Source organism: Triturus cristatus, chromosome 7 (genome assembly GCF_964204655.1).
Source record: "Triturus cristatus chromosome 7, aTriCri1.1, whole genome shotgun sequence".
Taxonomy (NCBI): Eukaryota; Metazoa; Chordata; class Amphibia; order Caudata; family Salamandridae; genus Triturus; species Triturus cristatus.
In genome coordinates, this window is record NC_140590.1 from 984672909 (window position 1) to 984687421 (window position 14513).

At 45.4% G+C, this 14513-nt stretch overlaps 1 protein-coding gene across 1 annotated transcript in view; it reads right to left on the bottom strand.

Moving 5' to 3' along the window:
• The window catches only part of LOC146810957 (cyclin-dependent kinase-like 3), a 531018-nt gene that overhangs the window by 382436 nt on the left and 134069 nt on the right, over positions 1-14513 (bottom strand). The window contains exon 2 of the mRNA XM_085615020.1: positions 13839-14018. Coding sequence (XP_085471146.1) covers positions 13839-14003 — 165 coding nt within the window. The 5' untranslated portion in view covers positions 14004-14018. The remainder of the gene's footprint in view (positions 1-13838; positions 14019-14513) is intronic.

Sequence of the window (14513 nt, forward strand, 5' to 3'; positions counted from 1 at the left end):
AGAGAACTCCGACGTTCTCAACCAAGCACTTCTCCTAGTTGCAACAGACGACCCCATGATCCTTGCAACAGAATCTGCAGTGTCCAGCCCACTTTGGATCACTTGCCGCGCAGCCGCCTGAGCATCAGCCAAGATGTCGTTAAATCCAGATCTATCGTCCTCAGGCAATTTCGGCGCCAGTTTCTTAGCCGAGTCCATCAGCGCGTGAACATAGCGTCCCAAGAGACATGTGGCGTTAGTCGACTTCAAAGCCATGCTGGCTGATGAAAACACCTTCTTTGCCGATTGATCTAGCCTTTTTGCCTCTCTGTCCCCAGGGACCTGTGGAAAAGCCCCCTTAGACTTTCCAGAACAAGCCGCTTGAATCACCAGACTCTCAGGTGACGGATGGGACGACAAAAATTCAGGATCTCCTGGGGCCACTCTGTATCTCCTTGCGATCGTCTTTGAGACCGCAGGAGCAGAAAAAGGTTTGCGCCACACCTCCAATACAGGCTCCACAATGGCCTCATTAAAGGGAAGCAGAGGCTCTGATACCGTCGTTGGAGAATGCAGCACTTCAGTCAAAATGTTTGACTTAAACTCTGTTGTAGGAAGCTGGAGATCAAGCAACTCCGCAGCTCTCCTTATGACTGCATGGTAGGGTGCGACATCCTTGGATGGCTCATCAGATGGCGGAGTAATCTCCCACTCAGGAGAAAGGTCCAAGCCACTATCTTCCTTAAGCTCATCAAAAACCTCATCCGACTCTACCAATTCTCCATCCTCCGCCTCCTCTTGAAGGTATCTCTGCTCCTCAATAATCCTCTGAGTCTCCCTCCTGGAGCGAATTCGAATCCTCGGCGTCGGCGGCGCCGTAATCGACTCCAACGGCGCCGGTGCCAGTGGAGCCATCGGCGTCGAACGTGGATCCAGCGGAGCCATCGGCGTCGAACGAGGTCGAGCCGGAGCCGGCGAGGATGGAAGCGGCGTCGACGTTCTCGGAGCCGGAGGATTCCAAGACGGCGTCGCTGGATAAAATGGGTAGAAAGGAGCCTGAGGATACACTTGCGGCACCCCCAAGTTAAAGGCCAAAGGACCCATCGGACCCGTAGGTGCACCAGGGGCATACATGGCACGAGCAAATACCCCATACATCGCATTTAAGTAATGCGAAGGGTCCTGACCTGGCCCAGGAAAGGCAGGATACTGGTCAGGCCCCACCGGACTCGGGCCAACCGGCGCCGACGGTGGATTCAACAGCGTCGCAGGCTCACCCGGGACTTGAAGCTCTTCCGGGGCCGGAGATGAAGCCGGAGCCGGAGCCGGGGATGAAACCGGCGTCGGAGTCCGGACCGGAACTGGCGAAGCCGGAGACAAAGGGACCACTGGAGATGAAGGACCAGCTGGTGAACCCGGCACAGGAGAAGGAGAGGCGGAGTCCCTTCGACGCCGATCAGGTGACTTCGGCTTCGGCGCCGTACTCTTGTCAGAATGACGCCGAGAGGAATGCCTTCTCTTTTTCTTGTGCTTCTTAGCTCTCGAAGCATGCCCCGACGTCGACCTCGATGCCGACCTCGACTTCGAACGAGACCTCGATCTCGTTTTCCTCCTCCCTCTCTTCTCCTTCTTCATCTTGGCAATAAAAAGTTTTGCCTCCCGTTCTTTCAGAGCCTTTGAGCTCATTTTACGGCAGCTGGTACAGCCATCCACATCGTGGTCCGAGGATAAACACCACACACAGTCCTCATGTGGGTCAGTGATGGACATATGCTTGCCACACTCCCGGCAAGGCTTAAATCCAGACTTCCTCGATGACATCTTCAAAGAAGACAGGAAACAGCAATGAAAATACACAAAGTATCCACGACGCTAACAACAGCGATTCCCGAAATCCGTTGGCTTCGACGGCGCGGAAAAAAGGGAACTGACGTCATCACGCCGACGAGGTCCTCTTATGGAGCCGGTGACGTCAGCGGAGTCGCGAGCGGAGCCGTGTCTCTGTGACGTCGTCTTCGGCCTCATCGGCGTGGACTGCTACAAAAGTTTCCGAATGTTGCTGGCGCAAGGGATATTCACAAGGTGAGGAATCCACTGGCAGATGTATTCATCAGAAGTCAGTACTTTGTGCCAGAGGGAGGAAACAGCTAAAGATTACTGTAGGGAAGAAGCAAGGGAAAGAGCATGAGCTAGAAAAGGGCAAAGCTAAATAAAGAGAGAAATACAGGGGAAAGAGCAGGACATGGACTTCCCTGGAGTGGTAAACACAAATGGTAAAGAAATAAAACAAAAGTTGTTCGCTGATATCAGCATTTCAAGGAAACAATTCATTCAATCAGAGTAAAGCCAAATTCCTTTAGGAGTGGGACCAGCACAAGAATAGAGAGAAAAGACATAAAATCAGGATCTGCAAATGGAATGGACAAAAAGCTGTGCAATCATGATCAGGGGCTGAACCAAAGCCCACTCTTTGTAATATTGCCTGCAAAGCTGTGAAAGAGTTTTGAAGCAGTCTATATAGTGAGCCCACAAAAATGATCAGAACAGTCAGCTACACTGATAGTGCCTACGGGTAGTAGATCCTGGGTGTGTGAAGGCAGTGTGGTAGCGTGGATATGAAGATGTCTGCCTTGTAGGATGCTATGGCACCGGAACTGCAGCCAACAAAAAGGTCACCTGTCATTTTGCTAATTTCTAAAAACCTAAAGCACAAAATACTTCAATGCATGCTAACAATTATTTGTTATGTATTTAAAGCTATTCTTATATGATAGCATGTCCCAAATAAAGATACAGTATGTAACATTAATATTTGACATACATCATTACTATTGACAAAAAGAAACCCTTACACATATCTGGGGGAAAGGATGGAGTAAACAGAGAAAGAAGGGATGGTCTTCATCACCATGGCAGTTTGTCGTATTTGTATTGCTTCAGCATGGCTAGATCCCTCGTCCTTCCAGAAACGGCAAGGGCGTTTCTTAGAGTCTGCACTATAAAAGCGTAAAGGGAGGAAGGCCAGGCAGAAGGGGAAGAAAATCTGGGGGCCCTCTCAGACTGTCCTCAGCGGTCATGGAGTTTGCTCCAGGAAAAAAAAGTAAACTCTTGGAGTCCTCTTGACTTTCTTCAGTTTTTGGTCCTTGCCTTTCCGCCATTCCGTTAGCAAGACATTGCAGGCTATTACGGGGTAAAGGGTTGGCCAAAAGTAACCATGTGATTGAATGGGGGTCAGAGTGTGTATGAAGCTGTGCCATGCCTCTTAAGATTGCTATTGTCTGCTAATAAAAATGTATTATCAAAATGTGCTCTTTGTACTAACATCTGCTTCTGAATTACAGCATTCTGTAATAATGTTTTAATTTTTTTTACTCTAGCCCTGCCCCCCACTGACCCCGCCACCACTGACCCCACACCTACCAGTGCGGCCCTCGGCCACAAACCACACTGTAGTTTTGGCCCCGACAAAAGGTTTATGAGTACCCATGTTCTAGAGGGTGCTAACTGCTGATTGGCTGCATTCAGCTTTTGGTCCTTTTTTGAAAAAGGACTAACTATATTAGCATGGCTCAGGGCCATTGTAGCCTATGGCATTTCTGGAATACTGCTTGTTTATTATACCGTGGGATTCCCATCTCGACAACGGGGAATGATTCAGGCATGTGAATCAATGAAAGATACCCCAATACTGGAGAACCCAACCCAGAGATCTTGAGCAATAGGGCAACCCATTACACAGAGATGGGGTAATTCCAAAGTCCCCGGGCCTCCTCCTTTCTCAAGCAGGGCTCTCAGTTTCAGCCCAAGCTTGAACTGAGAGTCACTATGCCAACAGTGCAGGAGGCTCCGGTCCCCTGCAGCGAAGTGTGATGATGCGCTTGGCCAAAACCAAGGTGATGTCCAGGAAGCGCACTTTCGAGGTCTATTTCACACAGAGTGCGAGCAGCGGCCCAGGGCGCGAGCATCCAAGGTTTGGAAAGAGCAGACTCAGTCAGCTGTGCGAGCTGCTTAGTAACTGCAACACAATACTGAGACGGCACGCATGCACACAGCATGCGGTGTAAATCTTCATCAAGGACTTGACATCGGGGGCAGGCAGCATTTGCCCAAGAGAAATCTTTATGGGGTCAGGTAAGCTCTGTGTAATATAAAGAACTGTATGAGTTTTAACCTAGTGTTTCTGGAGACCTTAGCAGGATAAGTTAGCACCCTATCTCACTCTTTTCAGTGAGGGGTCATCATATATACGCCTTTCATCTCTGGGGATTAACCAAAGATGTCTGGTTGTACTCCCAGAGGGCCCCTAACAATCAGCTGACAAGACAGCGGCGACCTCCTATGGTATGAAGGATTTATATAGGAGCATGAGGTGGATTCCCAGTTGCTCGCAGGGTGTGGACCAAAGGTGATATGTTAAGAATGTTTCTCGAGGGATAGTACACTGTTCAACAAGTTAGTTAAAGAGCATTTGGGAACTGTCCTCATAAATGTTGCCCACTGTTCCCACACAGCCTGCCATCCCTCCAGAGCCGAGGCTGACAATGAACTCCTAGGTACACAGAGAGCCCAGCAATGGTTTTGACAAAGCATAAGGAGAGCTGAGGCAGTGATGGGTATATGCCTTCGAAATCACTGAAATACCATGCAGAGGAGACAAGGGGTAGCAGGAGCCCTAGTCTGTGTGAAGTGGAATAGGTGCAACAACTGGCCCAGTCACCAAGGGGAAAGGGTCGAGGCAGAACTGTCCAAGTGGCGTTCCGCAAACTAGCGGATAACCAATTGTCGCTGAGATGTCAGTGATGCTCGTAGTCAGGGGACACAATGACCAATTCTTATGGATTATTTGTTTTATTTTCAAACTGAATGTGGCGACACACACCTACCGATTGTTGATCTTCTTGTGTGGCTGAGGTAAACTTTCTCTTGGAGTTTCACACGCCCTCTTAAGAGATCTTTGTAATGATCTTTTGGGATAGTTAAGGTTTTGCAATTTTTCTATCAGAAAATGAGCATTTGTAAAGTAGTCTTTTCTCCTCTTACAGTTCCTTCTGATTTGCATAACTTGTCTTTATCGAAGACTGTCTTTCAAACTTCTCTGTGGAAAACTGAAATAATTTAAGAAGTAGTTTTTGCCAGTTTATTTTGTAATATGCAAATGTATCCATTCATGTGTTTAATCATCACATCAAGGAAATTGTTCTCTACTCAGCTCTGGCACAATGAAAATGTTCTATTGGGTGATCTGTTGGTAATTGTGAAAGGTGCACGAATCCACACTGCCCCCTTTCCAGATCATCAAGACATCATATTGATCTCTACCATTTGGAGATGCTTTCCTGAAAACTCTTAGCTGCATAACCCAATTTTTCTTAATTTCAGCATAAATACTATTGCCAGTGTTGGGGCTAAATATCAGCCCATAGCTGTTTAATATAAAATGTGTGATTGAATTTGATGGAATTCTTCGACCCCAACAATTTGTCAAGTAAAATTATAAACTCTGTTGGGACAGACTGTGGTCTTTGCCTTGTGTCTAGGAACCATTCAAAAACCTCAAGAGCATCTCATCCTCCTGGGGGATGTTGATATATACACTATCCACATCCATTGTAACCTGAATTTCCTCCTGTCATTGTAATCAAGGTCCCCAATCTGATTAATAATATCCATTGTTCTTATTGCGCTTTGAATTACAAGAACTTCTGTAATAAAAGGTTCTGGGAAAATTTCAAGATACTTAGCAAAAGGCTCAAAAGTGAACCGGACTCTTGAAACAATAGGTACTCATGGGAGAACTGGACTACGAATTTTCAGTTATTATATAGAACCAGAGTCCTAGCGTTCTTGTACAAGTATGCCAATTTGTTTTAGTCAACCAACAAAAGACAAGCCTTTCTCAAAAACACTCCTCTCAGAAAGGCTTATCTTTTGTTTCAACTAAACATGCTGAGTTCCCCAGGTGAGAATGGAACATATGCACTTCTTGAAAACAAAAACTCTTTCTGGACGGGAGCCAGTGGAGGTTACTGAGATGTGGGGTGATGTGGGTCCTTTTGGGCAGGGTAAGGATGAGTCTGGCTGCTAAGTTCAGTATCGTCTGTAATCTCTTCATGAGTTCGGCGGTGATTACTGCATACAATGCATTGCCATAGTACAACCGGCTGGTGACTAGGGCTTGAGTGATGAATTTCCTCGTACCAATGGGGGAAACATTTGAAGATTCTTCAGACAATGTGGTGTGTGTATAGAAGTAGGCAGAGGAGACTGCGTTGATCTGTCGCTTCATGGTGAGCTTGCTGTCCATGATGATGATACCGAGGTTTGGGGTGTGGTCTGTTGGTGTAGGAGTACGTCAGAGTTTGGCGGGCCAACGGATGTAGCTCCAAGGGAAGGTATTGTTGCCAAAGATCAACATAGTTCGGTCTTGTCAGTGTTGAGCTTAGACAATTGGTCTTCATCCAGTCAGTGACGTTCTTCATGCAGTTGTGGAAGGTGGTCTTCGTGGTAGTGGGGTCTTCTGAGACCGAGACAATGAACAGGGAGTCGGTGACGCAGGATATGATATTGAGGTCATGAGTTCTAACGATGTCAGCTGGAGGTTTCATGTAGGTGTTGAAGAGGATGGTGCTGAGGGATGCAGCAGATGGTGCTCTTGGGTCCTGAGGTGAAGGGAGGTAAGCTAATGTTTGTTCCGGGAGGAATGATGCTATCGATCTAAGGGCATCTTCCGGGATCCCGTTGTGGTGCAGTCTCTTCATGACAGTGTGGTAGGATACAGTGTTGGATGCTGCGGAGAGGTCGAGGGAGATCAGAACTGCCGATACTCCTCTGCTGAGGAGGGTGCAGATGTCACCCGTGGCTGTGATTAGGGCGGGCGCTGTGCTGTGGTTGGCGGGGAAACCAGATGGGTTGTTTCTCTCCAGGTATTCAGTGAGCTGCTGGTTGATGGTCTTCTCAAAGCCTTTAGCAGGAAAAGAGCAGCGAGATGGGGCAGTAGTTCTGGAGTTCGCTGGGGTCAGAGGAGGGTTTCTTGAGAAGAGGTCTGACTTCTGCGTGTTTCCAAGTGTAGGGAAAGGTGGCTGTGGCACTAGATGTGTTGAGGATGGTGGCAAGTTGGTGGCTGATATCCTTGCCTCCGAGGTTAAAGAGGTTGTGGGGTCAGGAGAATGTGGTAGCGCCTGGGTGGATGAAGTTCATGTCTGTGGTGTTCTGCTTAGTGAGCAGTTCCCAAGTGATGAGTGACTGATCAGGAAAGGTTTCCATCAAAGTGAGGAGGGTGTGGAGGTCAGTGGGTTGGGGCTTGAAGTTCTTGTAGATGGTGTATATCTTGCAGAGGAAGAAGTCGGCTAGGGCGTCACAGAGCTCCCGTGAAGGGGGGATTGTGTTCTCGGTGGTCGTTGGGCAGGAGAACTCTATGATGATTCTGAAGAGTTCCTTGGTATGGTTGGCGCTTGCTTCAATGTGGTTTGCCATAGTATCTTTTTTCGTGTCTGAGTCGCTGGTGTTATTGGTTGAGGGCTGACTTGAAATTGGCTTGGTCTGTGGTGTCTCCACTGGTGCGCCATCTTCTTTCCAGTTGTTTGCATCTGCGTTTCATAGTTCTGAGGTCTGGTGTGTACCAGCTGGTTTATTTGTTGGATCTGCAGGTCTTGGCTTGTTTGATGTGGGTGACTCTGTTGCTGGCGTGGGTGATCCAGGTGAAGTTCTGGATGGCTTGTTTCGGGTTGGTTGCGGGGTCGAGCTGGGTGGAGTTGAGGGCCTCCCACCATTGAGTCAGTGTTTCTTTATTCCAGCTGCAGAAGGGGGTGTTGGGGGGCTGGTGGTGGAGCATGATGATCCTGCGTTGGTGAAGTGGACGATGGAGTGGTCGGTCCAGGGGAGTTCTGTGGCATAGCTGTATTTGACTCTGTCGCTGGCCGTGAAAATCGGGTCCAGTGTGAGTGGTGGGGGACCTGCTGGGTCAGGCTGATGTTGCCCATGCGTTGCAGGAGGTTGGCAAAGTTTGTGTCTGTGTGGTCATCCAGGTGTAAGTTGAGGTCTCTGAGGACATGTAGTGCTTCGACTTGATGACTAGTGGGGCGATGAAGTTGGTGATGGCGTCACAGAAACCAGTGCGTGGTCTTTGAGGAATGTAAGAGAAAATGCCTCTGATGGTCGTTCTATCGTAGGTGTGGAGTTGGAAATTGAGGTGCTCTATGATCGGAGAGGTGTCGCCCTTGGTGGTGATGCAGCGGATTGTTTCTTTATGGATGATGGCAACACCTCCTCCAGGTTTGTTGGTGGGTCTCAATGTGTCATCTTTTTGTCGTTGGGCATTGCGGTGGTGATGTCGGGCAGAGGAGAGGTTAAGCCAGGTTTCTGTGATGAAAAAAGCGTCAGGAACGATGGGGAAGATGGTAGCCCAAACTTCGGTGCCATGTTTGCAGAGAGATCTGGCGTTGAGCAGGAGGCATTGGAGGGGGTTCGGGGTAGTTGCGGTCGGCGAAGTGGGAGTGTTGCGGTTTTCAGTGAAGGCGGGAGGTCCTGAATTGCAGGGAGAGAGACGGGGTGACAGCTGTTGCGGAATCCGGGATTCAAGGCTCGGAGCTCAGCTGCAGAGTACCTGTGGTCGGTCAGACAGCCAGGGTTCCATGGCGTGGTCTCCATTAAGTAGGTTCTGGGAGGGGGGGGGCAGGGCACTGGGTGCCAGAAAGCGGGAAGGAGAACAGGTGGGAAAAGCAAGTGGCTCCTGTTGGCAACTAAGGGAAAACAGATCTGAGCAGCAGAACTGGTAGCAATGCAAAGTACTGCCGCCGAAAACCCAGGACAATAGAGAAAACGTAGGCATAGTAAGGAGACCTGTTACGTGGAAGTTGGTCAGGGAAAGTGCCGGAAAGTGGACTTGTCTTTGTTACAGAGCCTTGGCAGAGGAGGGCAAAGTCCAAACTTAAAACATTATAGGATAGTGCTGACTTGTCAGGCAGTTGGGTATATCTTGTTGAATGTACCCTGGTAAGTGGAAATGGCTCTCTAGAATTTCGTCTACGGAAGAACTGAATCATCAAAACAAAGATAAGCTATTAGCTAAATTTAAACACAGAGCATACCCGGATGAGATCTGCAACTAGCCACGAAAGAGCTAATCAAAAGAACAGGATTGAACTACTGAACACCAACAAACCCATAGAAAAACTTCACGAATGAATGGTATTTGTGTCAAAATATTCGACTAAAAGCCAAAAAATCAAACAGACAGTCAAGAAATATTGGCCACTACTACAGGCAGGAACTGATTTTAATGGTATTTTCGAACATATTCCCATCTTTGCCTTTCAACGTACGGCTAATTTACAACAATTTGTTAAAACAAAAAACACCGGCCCAAAGCAGATGTATATGGGCACTACCCCATGTCTCAACTGTGGGAGTTGCAATAACATAATAAAGGGCACAACCTTGAGACATCTAACACAGGGCACTCCCATAAATCTGCATGTGACGGCAACCTGTGACACAAGTTTTGTCGTATACTTATTAAAATGCCCGTGCGGACTTACTTATGTGGGAAAAAATGAACGAAAAATTAAAATCCGTTTAACCGAACACAAAAGTAATATAAGGTGTAAAAAATCCCAAATCTTCGATAGCAATGCATTTCCAAGAGAAAAACCACAACATCAGCCAACTTCGCTATTTAAGTTTGGAACAAATACCGCTCAAAGAAGGCAGAGACAGTAAAAAATTTCTATTGCAACGTGAACTATTTTGGATATATAAATTGGATTCTTTACATCCGAAGGGGCTTAATGACCGTGTGGAATTTAGTTGTCACCTATGACTGCTTTATATTATATGTTTTCCAAGTGCTCTTTATTTGTATCATTGCTGTGCTAACATGTGCATATCCGGCTTATTTGCACCATCATGTTTCCGATTTCACCTTGATGCTGATCTTTGTTTATTTTGTTTTTTATTGTTCCAATATTGAGTGTGTTATCTCTTTCAGGGTTTATCAATTTCATATGTGACCAACTACAATTGTAGAAACACTCGTTTTGTTGCTCACCACAAGTTGGTTCATCTTCTACCTTTTAAAAAAAAAACTTTATTGATTTCATGTAATACACGTATCCACTGGGTTACTTAGAGTTCAATGTAATCAACCATGGAGTGCCACTAAGTTTTGGGAATCGTTCTCTGTATTGTCCGTTTACTGTGTTCATGATTTTCTTCACGGGCTCCACATACACTTCCGGGTCCTTTAGTATTTGTTCCGGAGCACCAGGCATGCAGCGCAATAGACGCGAGTACACGGAACACTTGTCGGGAGGCACAGGTAATGATCCTTGGGACCAAGCCATATTTCTCTTGCACAGTTTACTGTAACTATTGGGGCGACTTTCGTTTCACACTTTTATATCGTTGCACGCTGATACCGTGAATACACGCGCTACTTTTGATAAGTTTGATGTTATCACCCTTAGGGGCCAAGCCACACTTTGTTGGTATGTTTCGGTGTTCTTTCGGGGTAAGCTTTCGCGATAAACCATTAATGAATAACTTCATGCTGTTAGGCTTTTCTGACAAACTTTGGACTGCACACTGCTTTTTTAATTTCACATCACTTTGCACGGGACTCGACGGTCATTCACATTAACTGACACACCAAACTTTTTTTAAATACATTTGCACTTCGCATGCCTCTTTTATATTTGGTTACTTTAATTATCGGTAAAACATCTGGGAGCGTAGACCCTAAACAGCCCATAAGGCAATGTGTATTGTATTTAAAATGTTGCACACATACTTTTAAGTTTTACATGACCTGGTAGTGAAAAACTCACAAATTCGTTTTTCAGTACTGTAAGGCCTTCTTCTCCCATTGGATAATACAGGGTTACCTTATTGCATTTAATAAGCAATACATTTTGATTGGTAGCAGGTAAAATTGTCATGTTTGCGGTCAGATGAATTATAATTTAAAACCCTCTTTAATGGTAAAGTCACAATTTAAGTCACAATTCCTAAAATTACACTTTAATGGAAGTTCACAACAAAGAAGATGCCAACACTGACTATTTACACACACAGCTTTTATGAGCACTCTATTCAATAGTAGTGATCATCCAACATAATTTGTCAAATTACTTGTTTCAATTCAAAACATTTTTTTGTCATATGCAAAAGATTAATACGGCCAAGTCATACATAAAAAATAAACACTACCACCCAACACATTAGGCTAGATCGTTACTAACAAAAATGGACAACCGTGAACACACAAATCAATTATAAACACTGCAAAAATTATTCCCCTTACAAAATTTAACACAATTGATATACAAATCATTACCACACAATGCAACTCTACACTCACAGTTCTGAACTATACTGGCCAATAATTGAGAACTTTTTAGTACATCTAGTATATTTACTAGTACTCCTGACTCAATGGGCAAAGCAACCTAGCGACCTACTGCTGTTGTAACCAGGGGTTTTATTTCTATAAATTCAATGTTTTTTTCCTTGTTATACTGCCTAATTTCTTTGCTTGTCGGTTGCGCTGTTGTCGACACGTTTTGAACCCATGACATAATTAGTGGGTTCTCGTCAGGACTCAGAACTAGTGAGCTCTGAAAACAAAAATACAATCACTATGTCACTATTTACAAAATTCCAGGTGGTTGTACCTTCAACCCTCCATTCATTTATTAATGAACAGTTATGAACCTCAGATTCAATGACTCCGTTTCTAGTGTACTCGGAAAAAAACCTTCACTTCTCAATCTCCAAATCTGAAAATAGTAAACATGAGTCCTGGTTGGTAGACAAATGCTAAAACGCAAATCCATATTTTCTCACAGCCACTGAGCTGAATCATTACTCACGTAGTAAACAAGGAACAATCCTTGTACAAGGCGTTTTGGACGGCGGCAGGTTCAACCATCTCTTCCGAAAATAGAGAATCGACCGTGTGTGAGCATATTGCACACCAGAATGCTTTAACCTATCACCAAACAATTTAACTACCGACGAGAGCACTCTACGTAAAATAATTTGTAAACAAACACATACCGCGCTATTCGTTCTAGTCTCGAACGTGCATGCCAGACTTCTGTCTCTCAAGTGCGGCTACTGCTCACATCTCTTCACTTATATTAGTATGTTCGACTCTGTAATAGTCTTCCGTGAGCTACGGTACCCTAGACACCCTCCTAAAGAGGAAACATTGTTCTATTACTCACAAATTAATTTAGACTATACAATGTGAAATCTGGCGTTATTCCATCAACTTTTCCTTAGCTCGGTCGATGATAGGACGCACACAACTTTCATATCCACAAGAACTGGCAGCGCTACCTTATAGTTCCTGATTCTGGAGGAAGTAGCTCCAAGCCTTCTGGGGGATGTAGTTCAGAAGTAATTCTACTCCTAGTATGGACTTCTTCAGAGTTAATTATGCATATACACCGTATAAAGAACCACTCTATAGCTCACGTTGTATAGGTAACAAATGCTGGCTTTCTGAGATTTCATTAAGCCCATAGGAGGCAGTATTGAAATGCAATATAAGAAACGCTTCTTTTTGACAGAGTTTTAAGTCCACATCTCCTCCACGGGGGTCTGATTTGATACACTCACAAATACCATTCATGTACCATGCAGGCTACATAAATAAACAAGCACAACATACATGCTACGATATGGGTAAGTGCATAGAAGCTGAGCTTTACACCAGTGGTCCAATATATAGGCCTCCACTCCAATGACAGATAAAAGGTCTTGTTACAGCTAAGGATTCACAAAATACGGTAAACTGCCACCACTGCTTTATGTACGAAACCCATGAGAGGGTCAGTAGTTTAATTTCTGTCAATGAGGTCATACTTGGTGCATCCCTTCGGGACACAATACAGGTGCACTACCTCAATCATGTTAAGGGACAGGCCTAGGTCTCTGTGCACACAGTATATCAGCATCAGGCCAGGGCAAAAAAAATAAAAAATAAATTAAAAAAAAGAAAAACACACAATACTAAGGAGTCTATTATGATGTAGGGCGGAGCGCCACTGCCCGCATGGAGGTGGCGATCCGCCCTACATCATACCTCCCCCGCCTTTCATTCCCCCCCCCCTCCATATTATGATGGCGGGGGGACCGCGGAAGACGGAAAGACCGTCCGCCACTTTTCCGCCCGGTCGACAGGTCAACGGGCGTAAAAGGGTTGCATATGGTGGCGATGTCTGCTAGACACCGCCAGCCATATTAGGATGTCAGCGGGAAGCAGCCTTTCCATGGAAAGGCATGTGGATTCCTGAGTTGGTGTTGAGGAGGTGTGGGGGCTACATGGGGTGTACCTATGGTACTCCCCTGCATTTGCATGGACGACGTTGCAGCCACTGCGCGGTGCCTGCCACGTTGTGCATGCAAATGCACACAGTGCAGCCACAGCACTGTGGCGAGCGGTGCTGTGAGCACCGACCACCACAATGCTGGGAATTGAGGATGCCACCGCCACGGTGGCGGTGGCATCCTAATTGCCGGTGCAGGACCGCCACACCACTGGCAGTCGGTCCCAGCACCGCTAGGGGGGCGGGCGGGCTTCCTAATCGGCCCCTAGATGTTCACAATTGTGTACTCAGGGGAGCACAACTGTATACACTGTGCAGGGTGCATTTCTGTTGAAAGAAAATCAAATAAAAATAATCCAAAACAATGGCATTACAAAGACAATTCTGTATGCAAGCATGATATCTATGTCTTATTACATGTATTGTAAATGTAAACTCTTGTTGCCTTGTCTATGTGTACGTTTGTGGTAAGCAATACTTCCATTTCCAAATAGCAAAGGCTTATTTGTAAAATAAAAGATGTCAAACCTTTAGAAAGTTGATTTCTCGCAAAGCAATTTTGTTGACAGTTTTTTCTGGCTTCTCATAGAATTTCTTAACTGCTACAATCTGTCCATTTCCCTTGTGCTTACACTTTATTACAACACCATAGCTTCCTTCTCCCACCGGCCCAAGGTCTTCGTACATCTCCATCTTTGATGTGGGTGTCTATTGAAAAAAACAGCATTGATAATAAACATACTGCAGCTAACATTAGTGAGGACGTTTACATTTCAGAAAAAAGTACATCATTTCAATGCATCTCATTTTTGGCACATAGGACAGAGAAAATACAGAGTGGGTTTTGGGTTAGACAGGAATAGGCTTGTATGAATGAGACCTTTTATGACATTTTTCTTTGAAGTGTCTTTATCAATTTACAATAGGCCACATGCATATCGACCAGAATGAAGTAGTGATTGCAAAAAGAGCTCATCTGACACAGTGGCCTCTACTTACGATATCAAAAAGAATGTATGTTCAATGCCAGAAAACACTAAGTATCACTGATTGGTAATATCTATAAATATTAGGGTATCTTCATCTGTTTTTCTAGAACATATTAGAGGTGCATTAAGTCAGCAATAATGACAATCACCATCATAAGCCAGTATTGCCCTATTTAGCTCCTAAAAACAATCAAAAACTATTAGCCTTGCAAAA